The 16486-nt window shown below is 51.2% G+C and overlaps 1 protein-coding gene across 4 annotated transcripts in view; it reads right to left on the reverse strand.

Annotated features, from left to right (window-relative positions):
- The window catches only part of Nav1 (neuron navigator 1), a 239969-nt gene that overhangs the window by 92901 nt on the left and 130582 nt on the right, over positions 1–16486 (reverse strand). For all 4 annotated transcript variants that reach the window (XM_060364356.1, XM_021636656.2, XM_021636654.2 and 1 more), the window contains exon 5: positions 3689–3791. In XM_060364356.1, the coding sequence (XP_060220339.1) occupies positions 3689–3791 (103 nt within the window). The remainder of the gene's footprint in view (positions 1–3688; positions 3792–16486) is intronic.

Below are 16486 nucleotides of genomic sequence, written 5' to 3' on the forward strand. Positions count from 1 at the left end.
ACTTTTGTTCAGGGCGTGGCCATCGCCTCTGTCTATCAGTGAGCAAAGGATTAGCTGACTCCCAGATACCAGGTCTAAGAAAACCTAAAGTCAGATGTCAGAGGAACAAGATAAACAAATAAGCTTTTGGGAACCTGAGATACAAAGCAGGCTCCAGGAAGACTGGTCCTTATCATAGGCCGGGCCATCAGAGGAAGAAGCAGAGACTCCTCAGTGAACAGACACGGCCTTCACTAGATAGAGGACCAAGGAAAACAGACCAGAAGTACAGCAAGATCCAGGGTCCCAAGCCTTAAGGCCACTAGGCCAGGCCAAGGAAGCCACAAGCAGGCTAATACCAGAGGGCCTGAGGCTAGGAGCCCTGGGTTCTTCTCCCACAGAGCCAGAGAGGTAATATGGCTCAGATCTGGCAAGAATGGTGGTCAGGGCTTTGTTTCAGGCTGTGACTGGGAAGTCCACCAAGCCTAGCAATGGTGCTACTCCAAATTACTTTTGACCCTTCTTTATCTGGTGGCCCAACTAAATTAAGTCAGACAATGTTGAATCCGTGGTGTGAGTGAAGTACGTGGGTCAGCAACCTATGGCTGGACATGAGGTACTCAAAGCAAAAGAATCTTTGATCTGTGACCACATCCCTTTTATAAAGATGTGAATCGCAGGTCACTTATTTTTGTTTGTTTGTCTTTGTTTTTATAAAGTTGCTTGAGAAAAGGAAAAAACCTCCAAGATGGTCTCTATTAAGCTTGAGAAAAATAGTCTTCCTTTTTTCTTAGCAGAATTGGAGTGACCAGTGTTCCTAAAATCCATCACGATGGGGCACTTGCAGCTGACCCACGGGCAATGAGTGACCTCCTGAATGTTCTCAGCTGCCTTACACCTATCTTTCTCTCTGGGCCCGGCAATCCCAACAACCTTTGCAGTTCTGCATCAGCTTCTAGTTGCTGTGGATCTCAACACCATAATGTAAGTTTCCTGATGGCAAAGAAGCCACAGTGGTTCAGTCTGAATGCTCACCCCCCATTCTAGCACTTCACGAGAGCAGACCTAGGATGAATATGCTGAATGGGGCAGGGATTGTCTCAGCACAGATGATGGTCACTCAGGCTCTAAGTGCTTAGCAAAAATAAGCTGACCATAAAATGATGATGATGGTGGTGGTGGTGGTGAAGGAGGAGCAAGAGGAGTTGGAGGAGAGGAAAGACAGACAGCAGCAGTAGCAGACCATGTTCAGAGCATGGAGCTATCCAGGGGAGCTGGTTTGGGTAACTGGCCTCCACCACAGTAGCAAGCACATAAGGAAGTGAGGATTCCTCACTCAGATCTGTTTCTGGCCCACCCTCTATGCAGGCTGTCCTGGAATTCCCTCTGCAGACCAGGCTGGCCTTGAACTCAGAGTTCTGCCTTCCTCTGCCTCCCAAGTGCTGGAATTAAATGTGTGCACTGCAACTGTCCATTTTTCCCCCACCAAAACCCATGTCTAGATTTCAGTGGAAAGGGTTTTTAGTTCAGAGCTGTTCTAATCCTCAGTGTACACCCAGCCCAGGCTTGCCTTTCTGGGAAGGTCAGTTTTGCTTCCTGTCCTCACAGTCCCAGACTCTCCTCACCAAGGGAAATGCACCTAGGGTAATAGAGGAACTACCTCAGAAGTAAGTTTCCAAAAAGGAACTGAGTCTAAGTCACCCTGTGAGTCCCAGGGGGAGAGCAACCTCAGCAGATGGACCCCTTGAGCCCTGGGGCCCCTGGGTGATAAGACTATGTTTGCTCTGAAGGCTGGTGTGTCCCCATGCTGTATGGACACAACTGCCCCCATCAGCCTGTGGAGTCCACAGGCATATCTTCTCCCAGGTCCTTTTTCTAGCCTAGGTAAGGGGAAAGATCAATGGATAGAAAGTACTTTAAAAAGCCAGAGAGCCATAAAAGTCAGGACACTGGTGTTTGGGTTATCCAAGTGTGGACCAGAGCTAATATAAACCAAAGACTAAGAGAGGAAGTGACCCTGAGTCCATGGTAAACAGAAGACCCAGACTGCTGTGGGTACTTTCTTTTCCATAAAGGGAGCCAGAGGCCCCAAGGCCCTTGTCTCAACCAGTCACCATTACAACAGGCTTTAGGCTTCCGTTTGCCATCCAAGCAGAGTCTTCCCTACTTCCCTGGGGCCTCAGGGCATGCATCAGGGCACCAGGAGACCGCCTCTGCCTCGCTTCTGTGGGTGAGTCATTTGGGGTGTGACTCTTATAGCAACTCAGCAATTCTTGGCTTCTTTGGCATAATCCTGGCGGTGACCTGGCACTGAGAGAAGTTCCAGAAACTTCTTTGGATGGGGGAATGAAGATGATCAAGATTTATTTATAGGTGGCTTAAACTGCTGCGTGGTTCAGTGGAGGTAGAGCCCCACTCTTCCTGGATTCCTGCTTGGGGCTTGTGGGATGGGACAGAGACTGTTCTGAGGCTCCTGAAGCCACATTTGACCAATTTTTCCCAGACTCCCTTGGTTTCTTCCTTTTTAGTCGTCAGTAAGATGCTTAGATGTCTGGGAATAAGAGCCAGGTTTTTCAAGGGAGGCATATGAGTGGGGATGTGGGAGGTAGTGGGGAGTAGGAAAATAAGAAAGGTCCCAACAGGAAGACTAGGGCCAATGGATGAAGGCTCCTGAAGACGAGGTTCAGCAGTAGTCATGATGCTTCCACAGAGACTGAGATTTTCAAAAGCTAACAGGTTCTCCAACATCAAGGACACTTAAGTATGTCTGGATACTCCTCTGACTGGCCATGCCCTAAGCTAATAAAAGTCCTCTTCCCATCAGCCTTATGCCCCAACTTTGCAGTCAGTTTTCTAATTCTGGGAGACAGAGAGGACTCCCTCCAGTTCAGCTGGTTCCCAATACACAGGCTTCCAGCCTCCATGTTCATGCCCCACAACTTCCCAGTCTTGGCTGCCTGCTCACCTCCCTCCTCAGAACTCAGCTGGGCCCTCTGTCCCCCTTAGAGCTGACAGTATGAGCTCATCTGAACAGCTCAGGGAAGCCCAGAGGAACCAAATAGGAAATTCTGACTCACAGGGGCTGGGGCCAGAATGCTGCTCTAGGGCAAAGGGCTGTGGGATAGGTGTGCCCTATAGCTGGGGGTTGAGAGCTTCTGTAAGGGTTAGGGGATAAGAAGGCAGGGCTAATTTTGTGGGTGATAATATGTAGGTCCTGCCAGGTATTCACCCCTCCTTCAAGAGTGATAGAGGAGGCCAGGGGACACCTTGTTGGCAGAAGGCTGGTGAGCCCAGCTGTTGGGAGGGTCTGGATCCCAGCATCCTGGAAGCATGGGACCTAAAAAGTAGGAAGGGTGTTTAGTACACAAAGCCCTCGAGACTTGAGGAGACTGTGAGGCCCACAGACAGAACAGGTATCAAGACTGCACACCTGTGCCTCCCACCCCTACCCAGCCATTGTCACAGTGATTTGGAGAAGTGAAATCCCATGCTCAATCATAAGCAGAGGCAAGACTGAGAGGGGCTTCTGCTGTGATGCCAGGTCCCCCTTCCCTTGCAGCACTGGCAATATGGAGCTCCAAACACCTGTGTTCACAGAGGCCAAAGCCACCTGGTTGGCTTGGGATGCCCTTGTGGAGATGTGGAGAGATCCCGGGGCCTTGCCCGCCAGACCCAGGGAGAGGACATCACCAAGACAGCTCAAGCTCACCTGTGGGCCACCTGGGAGCCTCGCAAGCTGGACATGGTTTCTTCCAAGTTCTGCCGAAGATCCAGAACATTCTGCACTGTCCTCTTCCTCTGTGACTCTGGATCTGGCAAGGAGAGTAGAAAGATCAGGTGAATGGAGAGGGCTTCCTGAACAGAACTGCAGGCCGGGGAGGGGGAGATAGGGCACATCTTCTAGAAGCCAGACCATGGGGCCAGCCAGCGGCCTCTTCTGTTCCTCAAAGGCGACCAGCAAAGCAGGTACAGCTAAAGGCTTCCGAGTGTGCCCTGGGCCTGCTGAAACAGCAACCCTGACAAGGGTTGTGACAGGGCCCCTCAGAGCCTTTCCCTGGATAACCACTGCTGCCCCTAGCTTGGGTTTGGGGAGGCTCTTCTTGCAGCAAAGACAGAAGTCACAGGCACAGTTTCCTGTGGTGGAGTAAAATGGAACCCCCCCCCCCCCCAGACCTCCTTTGTAGCAGTGTGTTGGTGTGTGCTTAGGACTTTAAGAGGAGTGGACACTCTGATGGGCAGGGCCTGTTCTCATGGTATAAATATTCCTATGTGGTCAGTTTCAGTCCATCAGCACATCATAGACCAGTGTTCTGAAGGCTTGGGAACACGTGCAGTTGCCCTGTGGAGTGCAGGAGGCAGTTCTGGCAAAGCCAGAGGTGGCTGGTGGGAGCCGGAGAGGAGCACTCATCTCCTGGGGGCAGCTCAGACCCTATTCAAGAGTTAGAATCCTGGCGGGAGAAGCATGGGTGTGGCAGGAGTCTGGGCTGGTCAGGACCACTTTGCTCAACCTTGGTTTCCAGGCAGGATGACGTTAGTTTCTCCCATCTGGGATGGAAATAGCATCCAAATGATCCAACAACTCAAAGAACTTTCTTTTCCCTTCTATTGACCCATTCAAGAAATCTTCATCGAGTACCCACTTGGGGCTGGGCGTGATGGTGCACACCTTTAATGCCAGCACTCAGGAGGCAGAAGCAGAGGCTGGTGGATCTCTTTGAGTATGAGGCCAGTGTAGTCTATATGGCAAGTTCTAGGCCAGCTGAGACTACATAGTGGGGCCCTGTTTCAAAAAAGAAGAAGAAACAAACAAAAAAAACCCAAACAAAATAAAAAAAATGAATAAAAAAATAAAACAAGAACAAAACCACCAACAGAACTCAGTACCAGGCACTGTGCTAGGCCCTGGGGACACTATGACGAAGTTCAGCACCGGTCCACCGTTTACCTTTTATGTTGAAATCTAAAGTCACCGAACAGAACCTAGCTTCCCCATCCTCCTCAAAAGGCAGTCTTCAGCAGCCAGTGACAAAGAGATGACAGGGGACAACCCTGTCCTCCTCCCTCAACCCCTCCAGCCCTCTGGGCAAGCCAGCCTTACCCCCACTTCCAGCCCCAGCCTGTCTCCACCCACAGACTCAGCGGGAGAGCAAGCTCCTTTTGGCTGCCAAAGAGAACATTTCCGAATCCCATAAGAGGTATTTTTTTCTCAAGACTGAGCTCAGGCTGGCTGTAACTGGCTGGCTGGCCAGGAGAGGGGTGGAAGGGCCATGCTCTATGGCTTTCCCCAGAGCCTCTGGGACACCTTCTTCTAGGACCGGCTCCAAACCTGGGCCCAGCCATCTCTGTCTCCCTTCCTTGCAGTCTTATCCTCGCCCCACCCCCACCTCCCAGTTTCTCATGGCCAGTCCCATGGACCCATTACCCCATGATGGTGTCAAGGAACCAGGACAAACGGCAGGCCTCCGCGCCAGTGGTCCGTGCTGTGTCCACAGCCCTGGCGTCATTTCTCTGGCTGCCACTGCCTGTTTATCCTGGCAAGTGTCACCTTGTGAGCTGCTCCATGGCTTTAAGTGATGGCTTGGCATGGGACACAGTCAGGGTCAGGAAGTGTACACCTATATTTTAAGGCTTAATCCTTGAGTTTATGTGGGAATCAAGAACATGGTGCCAAGGCATGGGTTTCACAGAACGGTGATGCCTGCTATGGTCTGGACAGAAAAGAGCCAAGGTGCACACTCCTCCAAAAAGTGTTTCCAAAGAGGGAAGTGACGGAGAGTTATTCAGAGACTTTTGGGTGTGCCCAGGCCCCTGCACACATCATCCAATTGAATCCTTACATTTCTGTGAGTTTTGTGCAATCATTCCATTTTACAGATGAAAACACTGACACTCTGGGAGATCAAATGAATTAGTCAAGGCCACACAGCTAGCATGTGTGTGTATGGTATGTGTGTGTATGTGTGGGCAGACCTGAGTCTGAAAGAAACTCATCTCTTTTGGCATGACACGGGACATCCCTGTATCGCTGACTGTGGCGCAGTGAGTGCTTTCAGTAAGTGCTTAATGATATCCCAAGATTGAACAAGTGCCACTGCCATTTAAAAATGTAGTGTGTGTTTGTGTGTGTGTATGCATGTGTGTATGTGTGTATGTATATGTATATGTGTGTTGTGTGTATTGTATATGTGTATATGTATGTGTGTATATGCATATGTTGTATGTATGAATGTGTATATATGTGTGTGTTGCATATGTATGTGTGTATGTGTGTGTTGTATGAGTGTACATGTGTGTATGTGTGTGTTGTATGTGCGTGTATGCTTATACGTGGGGTGGGGGAGTGTTAGATATTGGCATTAAAAAAGAGTCCCCGTCTCTGTAAGAAAAAAATGTTGGCAGCCAGGAGTGGTGGTGCACACCTTTAATCCCAGCAGTCAGGGAAGCAGAGGCAGGCGGACCTCTGTGAGTTCAAGGCCAGCCTGGTCTACAGAGCAAGTCCAGGACAGTCAGGGTGACACAGAGAAACCCTGTCTCAAAACAACAACAAAATAAATAAATAAAAATAAAGAAAGGAAAAAGGAAAGAAAGAAAGGTCTAAGCCATATATAGCTGGCCAGCTTCATTCCCAGTTCGCTAGGCTTTGGGGGACAGCTGGGCACGATGCGAACTAGAAACTGGAATCTTGGTAGCGAGAGAGAACAAGGTATCAACTCTTGCAGTATCAGTGATGGTGCCCTCTTGCCCCAGTCTCCTTAAAGTCCTATGTCCCAACCCCTACATTTCCCCTGTCCCCAGAGTAGAGTAAGGCAGTCCCCCAGGGCTGGACTCCTCAAAAACCAGAGACAGAAAGGGAAGTGGCCAGTCCTGAGGCACAGAGGTGGGGGTCAAGTGCAAGAGCACAACCAGCAGGGGGCGGCAGAGCTATGAATTGTCTGCAGACCCCAGGGTCTGCTTAGGGAAGGCAAGGAAGCCAGGACAGCTGATCTGACGGGGATGATGGGATCTGGGCAGCGCCCTAGCTGGGACAGTCCTGAAGAGGCTACACGATGGGGCTCCCTCGGTGCCTCAGCAGTGTCCCCTGGTGGCCATCTGAGATATGACACCTTGTGTTTTTCCTGCACACACACACTCTGTCTCTGTCTCTCTCCGTGTCTCTCTCTCTCTCTCTCTCTCTCTCTCTCTCTCTCTGTATGTGTAAAGTGGGTCTGTCTGCCCTCTTGGGAGAAAAGATATATGAAACTGAAACACCAAGGCTTATATGCTACCTACTTTACCTATTTGTATGTCTGTGTGGAGAGAGAGAGAAAAACAGAGACAGAGAGACAGACAGACAGACAGACAGACAGACAGACACACACACACACACAGAGATGGAGAGAGAAATTAACACCTCTGGTCTCCAAGGCATTTTTGTCCATGTTAAGCTTAAAATTCCATTAAGTTGTATTTGCGAAAGAGCTCACCCCACCTCTTACCCTCATCCGCTTCAGAGCTGTACCTTGCTCTACCTCAGTACCCACCTATAGCTGAGGCTTCTTTCTCACTGTGCCGGGTGAGAATGAAGATCTGGGGAGGTATGCAGGGATTTGAGGTACCAGTTGCTTTGTGATGACATCAACACAACCTGTAAGTTGTTGAACTGGTGAAGTCCCCATGTCCCAGAAGCTGCTTGCTTGTGCCTGGTTAACCCTGTGGTCTCAGCATGAGTGGGTCTGGGGGCAAAACAGAGCTGAGGTTTGTCGAAGATGGAGGCATGTCCTCCCTGCCGCTGTTCAGGGTGCTCCCAACCTTTGTGGCACCTTTGTGCGGATAACAGCTAAGTTTTTGCAGAACAGTTCACAGCTCCAAGGGTGAAATGTGGTATGTGTGCACGCGTGCGCGTGCATGTGTCCATACAGAGAGATTCCTGTCCACAGAGTCTTAACAGCTAAGGACGAACAATCAAATATACTTGCACACAGGTGACTGCGTGTTTGCCACATGTGAGGCACGATGGTAAGCGTGTGACCCCTCGGTATTCAATCTGATTCATCATTTGTGTTTGGATCCCGCCCCCCCATTCTTCCCACTGTGATCCCACGCCTCGGAATGTGCACATCACAGCAAGGTGTGTCTGTACAGCGTTCTGCAGACAAACACGTACACAGGAGTTTGGGTGGCTATGCCCCCACTGTGTGACAGGAAGATGACTGAGAAAATCATGAGGAAAAGAGGCAATTTGCACACAAGAAGGGAAGGTCTGGGGTACATTGGGAGGGACACGTGAGCAGATTCCTTCCACCTGCCTGACATCAGACAAGGGAACAGGCCTCCCAGGAATGACGAGACTGAGGCGTTGCTAAGCTAAAGACCTGGACACTGGGGAGAAACTGGCTTTTGATGTCAAGATCATAATCCTTAGGTCAGTATCTGTCGTTCACAACTTTAATCCTATCACTAGAGAGGCAGAGGCAGGCAGAACTCTGAGTTCAAGGCCAGTCTGGTCTATGGAGTGAGTTCCAAGCCAGCCAGGGATATGTAGAGAGACCTGGTCTCAAACAAGCAAACAAACAATAAAACTTAAGAAATAGAAGCCAGGTTTGGTGGCAATGCCTGTGATCCCAGAACTTAGGGAGGCAGAGGCAGGCAGATGTCTATGAGTTTGAGGGCAGCCTGGTCTACAAAGCTAGTTCAGGATAGACAAGGCTACACAGAGAAACCTATTTTGAAAAACAACAAACACACAATTTTAAAAGAACATGATTCTTGCTGTCAAGAAGAAAACCCACCATCCAGGTCCTACACTGCTCCTTCCCAGCCAGCTGACCTCAAACAGGTCGCCTCATCTTGCTGCAGGTCTCCTTCCCATTGGGGAGAGAAATGGCATTGCCTGGTAGGGCTGCAGTGAGGCTCAAGGGAGGGCCTAGCTCACCAGCACACTTAGCAGGGCCTGACACCAAGCAAACTTCCTGGAAATGCAGCTCGGGTCTTGCAGAGGGCAGAGGTGGGTGGGCAGCAGGGCTGGAGGTCCCTACACTCTGCCGCCCACAGATGGATCCTCACACCTGGATCTAGGGACAAGCGAGATACAGTCGCCAAACCCTGCTTCTGCAGCATCAAGCCTGACTAGCTGCTTTTCTCAGGACTGCTCTTCCCTGTGGGGTGCTTCAGGGACTTGCTTGGGCCTGAAGGCTAAACTTTGAGAGAGCAGTGGACAGGGAGCCTCAGCCTCAGAATAAAAGCCCCAAGAGAGTCAGGCAAATTCCAGAGGCTCTAGGGATCCACCACCCAGGAGTCGGGCTTCCCCACACTCTGGGAGATTTTAATTATTAGCCAGCAATTAAGTAAACTACAATAACTGACTATCAAAGCCTTAATTACTTCCACTCATGTTTCAGAACCCATGGAGCTCAGAACTCACACAGCTCATGGTGGGGCGAATGAGAAGTGCATCTGTGCCTCACCTCTAGATTGGCTTTCCCTGTGCAGGGCTGGGTGACGCGCAAGCCCCAGGAGGAGCCTGAACGCGGTCGCCACCCTCTCAGATTAAGGACAGGAAATGACCTCTCCTGTAAGTCCCCAGAGGGGACTCGGGGCTGCTGTGACTCCTGGCCTGGGCTCTTCACTGTCCGGGGCTGTGGGCTGAGAAGTGTCTGCAGAAGAGGTAAATCACAGCCAGAATTAACCACAGGGGATGGTCTGGGCCTGGATCCATGTAGAAATCCAGGCCAGCCTCAACGACCTGGAAACAGGAAGGACTGGGCCTCTCCGTGTCTGTTCTGTCTCACACACCCCCTCTCAACAGCTCTTTGGAGGAAGGAAATTCCCAACCCTATGTGATCCTCAGGACAGGGTTCCAATCTTTAAATTCTAGAAAATTGTCTGTTTCGGCTTCTAACAAGATTCCAGCTCTTGCCCGCCCGTGGGCCGCTCTCTCCTAGTCCTTACTGTGTTTCATGGGTCAAATGTCTCTGGGAATTGAAATCTTTTCCCCCCTCTCCTCCACTCAAGGACATAAATCTACCAACGCCAGCAAGAGCAGGCCATGCAGGCCACCCCAGTGCACCCCTGGCCTAAGAGCACATTCCGGGGTGTCCCCAGTGGCTCAGAGTTAAACTGGGCAGTCCAGTGGGCTGTGCACCAGTCACCCTGCACTGGATTCATTCCCACCCCCTGCGAAGGCTGTGTCTGGCACGTGTCCGTCTGCCCGGCACTGTGGCAGGGAAAGTGCTATAATCTGACAAGTGACCCAGATGTCCTTTGCTCTAAGGCAGAGCACAGGAGCTTGTCTGAAGGGCAATTCAATTCCACCCCCTCCCTTCACCGCTTCCCAAATCACCCGCTGAGCCAGAGGTCCTAGAAGGATGCCTCGTGGGCGGGCCTCCACGCCACAGACACCCCACTGTCACAGAACACGCAGGCAGAGGACTATTCTGTTACTAATCCTATCATTCCACTCATCCCCCCACTTAAGTCCCAATATTGTCAGAAGCGGCTGACATTGAACCCGGCAGCGCGGCAAATCCTGTGTTTGCATCTACTCAGTGCTCCTGCCCCCAACCCTGAACCCACTCAGTCAGTGAGTGGGCTGGCTTTAGTCCTGCTGGTTGCTGCATGGGACAACAGAAAGAGCCAGGACTTAAAACAAAACAACCCCCAGCGCATTGGCCATATGGGGTGTTAGGCAAAAACTAGGAACTACAAACAAACCTGGGGCCACACAAGAGAAGTGTGCAGACACCGCAACCAGGCAGGAGTCTCCCCACTTCGTGTGCAGCTTTGATGTTCATTGAGGAAAAAGTTCCGAGGGAACATGCCGAGCAGCTGTGGGACTTGTGGGACTTCTCCTGGGCCTCAGTTTCCTGGTCTGCAAGTAAGGGAGCTGGGTAGAGGACTGAGCGCTGGGAGTCTGCGTCTATGCTCTTACATAGAAGACCCCTCCCCAGCGTGGGTAGTTTGAGCCTAAGACTTTGTGGTCCGCTGAGGTCTATGTAAACGCCTACTTTTAAGCATAGATTCCGGGGTGTCACCCCCAAGAATTTGCTGCACTGCCGGCTCCTACATCAGGTGCTGTGATTGGAGGGTCCTACTTTGGGAAATCCTTGCATTTGGTTGAACACTATTAGGTCAGGACACGCATCAAAACACCAGGGCTCAGCATTTCCACACAGAATGATGGAGAAATATCTCTGTCACAAGTCAGATCTCTGTTGTCTGTTACATCTTTCTGGTGAGACAGCCACCAAAACCTTGCTTCTCAATATTGTAGGCAGGGGATGCCAACCTGTCACGTCTCTGGGGCTTGTTGCAGAGAACAACCACACGGGGGCGCTATGGGTCCTCAGCCGCCTGCAGCCTTGCTGATACCGCAATGCTGCAAGACAGGCAGCTGTCTGGCTCTAGGGTTTGGGGGAAGTCGCCCAAAGGCCTCTTTTCCCTCTGAATTTTTGCTTAGGATTTCGTCTTTGCGGGCTCTACTCTCCTGGGGCAGACATACTTCTCCGTGCCCCCAGCTTGGCTAGGTTAGCATACTTGGAGAAGAGCCCAGCATTTTGCTGTACCACCTACCCAGGCAGGGCCTGCCCCAGTCCTGGGGACAGTTTAAGAGCAGGGCCTGGCTTGAGAAGATTATTCAGCCATCTCAAGGAAGAAGCAGGCTCTGGAGGCCCACGGGCTCCCTTGGCAAGCTTGTACTCAGAGCCAAAGTTTGAGAGAGAATCCAGCTCGCCTTTCAACACTAGTGCCCTGGAGAAGTGGGTCGGGTTCAAGCCTGTTCTCTGGAGGTCTCACTTCTGCTCTTTCACAGTAAGCGAGGCTTTTGGGTGGGGGGAAGGGAGGGCAGTCTCCTTCTACCATGCTCCATAAAGGTCCTTTGGGGAAGAAAGGAGATATCTGCAGTGAGCTGAAGGCAGAAAGGGACTCCACGCTGCTGGGTGCAATGGGGTTACAGCTCGGCTTCACACAGCCTGGTGCACAAATGCAGCAAAGCTTTGGCTGAGAACTTGGGGAGTAAGCTTACAGGCCCAGGAGCCAGCTACTTCTCAATGACTAGCACTTACATCCCCTTGGGGAAGGCTTTGTTAGGTCAAGGACAGTTAGCACTGAGGGCAAAGGGGCCAGAAGAGAGCCTGTTTGGACTGTTTGTTATAAGGTCCTTTTTTCTTTCTTTCTCTTTTTTGCTCTTGGCTTTGTTTGTTTTTGAGACAGGGTTTCTCTGTGTAGCCCTGGCTGTCCTGGAACTTACTCTGTAGACCAGGCTGGCCTCCAACTCAGATATCTGCCTACCTCTGCAAGTGCTGGGGTTAACAGGCATGCGCCACCACTGCCCAGCTAGGTCTATGTTTCTCTATTACACTTCTAAAGAAATGCCTCCTTCCCCTTTCCCTCTGAACATTGGGCTACAGGACAAGAGAGGATTCTAAAGACTTGGCTGGACTGGGCTTGCAGGCAGGCCTGCGGCAGAGGATGGCCTGGCCGCCCCGGCCACACAGGCAGGTTGTTGCTAAGGGCAGAGCCAGGATCTCCTGCCCGGTGAACCCCAAGGTGTACTGGAACATTTCCTATTTTAACGATGCTGAGAGCCTTTGTGTGACACCCTGCTCAGCCAATGTCGCGGATGTCTCTTCTGCAGCTGCGGCTGGGAACCGAGAGTGGTTGTTATAGCAACGGTTTACACAGCAGAGAGGACCATCTGCAGGCAAGGCGGTGGGGAGAAGAAGAGAGGGCCTGGGCTCAGGTGTAGACAGCCTTGGCAGAGGCCTGGGGGACTTCTGGTTGTGACCCTGATAATAGTAGGTGTTCGCTGACTCTTCTAACCCAGGTACTCTTCTAGAGCTCTTATGTATGTGAGGCCTGTTCAGTTGCATGACACACCTGGGCCGGTCCGTTCATTACCCCAGTTTCATAGCTGAGAAAACTGGAGTTCAGGGCAGCCAAGACTGCTGTCCAAGATGATTTGATATAGCACAGGAGGGAGAGCCAGAATTTGAAAACAGCTGTTCTAGCTTTGTCCAATACTGGCACCACCAGCTAGAGATGAGGTATAATCACATGCTATAAAATCCACTTTTTAAAATACATAATACTATGGCTTTCGGCATGTTTTTATATCATCACTCATGTAATTTCAAAATATTTTTATCCCCTTCCTGAAAAGCCCTGCACACATAAGCACTCCCTTGCCATTCTCTCCTTGCTCTAATCCCTGGCAAACACATCTACATTTTGACTCTGTAGATCTGCCCACTCATCCAAACAGAATCCCACACGAGCACCTTTGTGGCTTCTGTCACTTAGCACTGCCTTTTCAAAGTTGGTTTATGTTGTAGTACAGACCATCCCTTTGTTCCTTTTCATGGCTGAATAATATTCTACCGTATGGATAATAGCGGCTTATCTATCCATCATTTAATAGACGTTTGCTTCAATTCTGCTTTTGTCCAGTATAAATAATGCTGCTATGAAAATTGATGCGTGTGCGGACATATTTCTCTTGAATTTGCTGAGGAGTCTATGTTGGGTCATACGGTAATGTGTGTTTGATGTTTTGAGGAATGGCAACTCTATCATCCAAAATGTCTCATTTTGGCTTTTGCCCAGCTTCAGTAACACATGTCTGTTATAGTGTGGCCAGCCCAGTGCCCCAGTGCGCCAGGCTATCTCACCACAGACCTAATATGTGTTTTTCTGATGATTTAAGAATGAACACCTTTCATATTGGAACTAATTACAGTTCAGTTCCCTCAATTACATCAGCCACATTTCAAGTACTCGACAGTGACCTTGCCACATAGGCTAGTTAACTATGGCAGCCCAGCCACAAGGCATTCCTGAGATTGCTCCGCACCGTGCAGCCTGCCAGCGTGCACTGGAGTGGGACTGTATAAGGTCACCAGCTCTTTCTCCAGAAGTTTGGCACACCTCCTGCCTTGCCCTGAGCCTGCTCTCAATCATCTAGAATCAGCCTCCTAACTGGCAGGATTACATTGTGTGTCCCCAGCATTTACATGCAACCCAGTCCATCTTCAGGGTTTCAGGGTCCTGACTCTGGGACCCAAAATGGTTCAATCAGAAACTTGCCTGACTGGACCTGATGGCAGATAGGTACAGACGGTAAAAGCTGGCTGTATTTGTGGCTGCCTTTCACCTAGCTTCACCCCCAGGGCAGAGTCCACTCTCCCTCAGACCTGCTCCTAGAGGATGCCACCCTTCCTCCCCCTCAGACCTGCTCCTAGAGGATGCCACCCTTCCTCCCAGAACCCAACAGTGCAGTGAGTCAGTCAAGACGACGCAGCCTGTGGACCTCAGCCCCAGGCCTGACCATGCAGAGTGTAGTGTCCATTTTAAGGATTCTGAGGGAGAAAGGTGGGGCAAGGTTTGGCCCACATAGGGCTGGCCCAGAATCCCCCAGCTAAGGAAGCTAGGCACTCCTCCGCGCCCTGAATCCAGTACCACCCACACAGCATCTGATCCGACATCAGATGCTGCCTGACTTCAGCGCCGGGCTACCTCCCAGGGGGCTTGAGTTTCTGGGAATGCCTTCTGTGTCACTGATCCTTCACCGCCATCACCGGGGACCTTTGGGTTCAGCCATCTGCCACTATCTCCAGGGTGAACCCCCACGGACTTAGACAAAGGCTTGGGAGCCCTCAGCTACCCCCTCTCAGGGCATAGGCATAAGCCAGAATTACCGCTGTTAGCTTTAAGGAAGATTCACAATTGTGAAGGCAGAGAATCCCACGGTAGGGCAGAATAAGGTCTGAGGAAGTGACGGTGTTCTTGGAGACAGGCGGGGATGGAAAGAAAGGGGACCATTTCCTGAGCATGTTCTACATGCCGCCCTTGGCCCCAAACATGGACAGACATTCTGTTCTTGGAAGACAACAATCCTGGAGGGATAAAAATAATTACCCCTATTTCCAGGTGTTTGGTTCCGAGAGGCCAGTTTACTCTCTAAGGCCACATGGTTATGTCAATGGCATAGTAGGGATCTGAATCCCAGTCTCCTTTTGAAGTCCTTGCTTCTTCCTAAATAAATTACCAATGCCAGCAAAGACAACCTGGCCGGACACCCAGAGGCCCTTCCTGACTGGCGTGCTGGAGTCGTACTCCTCGCAGATCACAGGATGAGGCCTGTCCTCCACTCTGGGATGAATGAGATAAATCATTGCCAGGAGACAGGGGAGTCATGGGCCACCGGCCAGGCCGAGAATTCTCTACCTCCACGATGCGGGGGCCGCCTGCCAGTCTTGCAGGCCTTACTGGCAGCCACTGCTCCTGTCCAACACTTCCTCGAGGGAGTCCTTTCTCCCCAACTGGGCTTTGTCCCAGCTCTGCAACCTGCAAGGCTTCTGGCCTTGGAAGGAGCTTCCTCGAACGCCTGGCAGGCAGGCTGGACAGCCTGCTTGCCAAGCCAAGGCCAGTCACTGCCTGCATGGAACATTCAGAATTCTCTCTGTCCGATTCCACAGCCCGGGAACCTGGGCCACAGGGGAGCCTGGAGGCACAGCCGCAGCAGCAGCAGCATTTTCCCCTTCACAGGGAATACCTTGGGTGGAGAGGATGGAGACAGGGACTGGGGCTCTCCTGTCCAGTCCTGCCCCCGCTAGTTGGTCTCTGCCCTGAGAAACCTGGGAGACCCGATAGTTGGAAAGTTCCTTCAGCATGAGCACCAGGCTGGGATTAGTCCAAATCATAGGGTCTTCTGGGGCCCGTGAACAGGCTGGTTAGTCTCTCTGGGCCTCAGTTTCTGCTGGGAGAAAGCATCAAGCCCATTCCTACTCTGTTGAGAGTGGGAGAGGGGAGCTCTGAGGGAAGAGGACTGCTGCTGCCTACCTCCGAGGGCAGTGGAGCCGCCCGGGGAACCCCGTCAGAGTGGAGCCTGGGCAAGATCAGGAAGAAGTAATGGGGGAACACCCAGGCCTTCCATCAGCCTGTGCCCAGCCCCCAGAGTCCACATCAGCTCAGCAGCCATGTTCCTACTGCGGTGGCTCAGCACCTCAGGGTGAGTGACCTTTGAACAGAGGCAAATTCCCAGGAGAATGGAACCTTCCTTGAACTTTCCAGATCTACCAAGCTACATCTAAGTTAAATGGCGATACATATTTCAATATGGAGTGCCCTGTGTTCACCCCCCACTTCGGCCTGGCTGGCTAGAACTTGGATTCTTGTTGCTGCAGTCCTCTCAGAAGACACTTTGTGAGCAGAATACGACCTGGACTATCCACACAGGACAGAGCACAGTGACTGCTTTATGTGCAGGGTCCTGGGGAGTTAGAGTCAGGAGTGTCTGTCTACAATACAGGCAGAGGAGACATTGCCCTACAGGAACAAACAGAAGCCACCAGATGTCATTTGTTGTGTGTCTTTATCCCTTGAAGCCATCCAGGTTGTTGTCAAGTATTTCACTCGCTTCCAGCCTTTAAAGCTCCCACAATGAACATGTTCTCTGTATGAAGCATGTTCCATGAGAGTCCATCTGGCCATGGAGAGACTGCTAAGCAGTTTGCACTTGCTTTCAGCTATGACG

This window comes from Meriones unguiculatus, chromosome 11, assembly GCF_030254825.1.
Source record: "Meriones unguiculatus strain TT.TT164.6M chromosome 11, Bangor_MerUng_6.1, whole genome shotgun sequence".
NCBI classification, from domain to species: Eukaryota; Metazoa; Chordata; class Mammalia; order Rodentia; family Muridae; genus Meriones; species Meriones unguiculatus.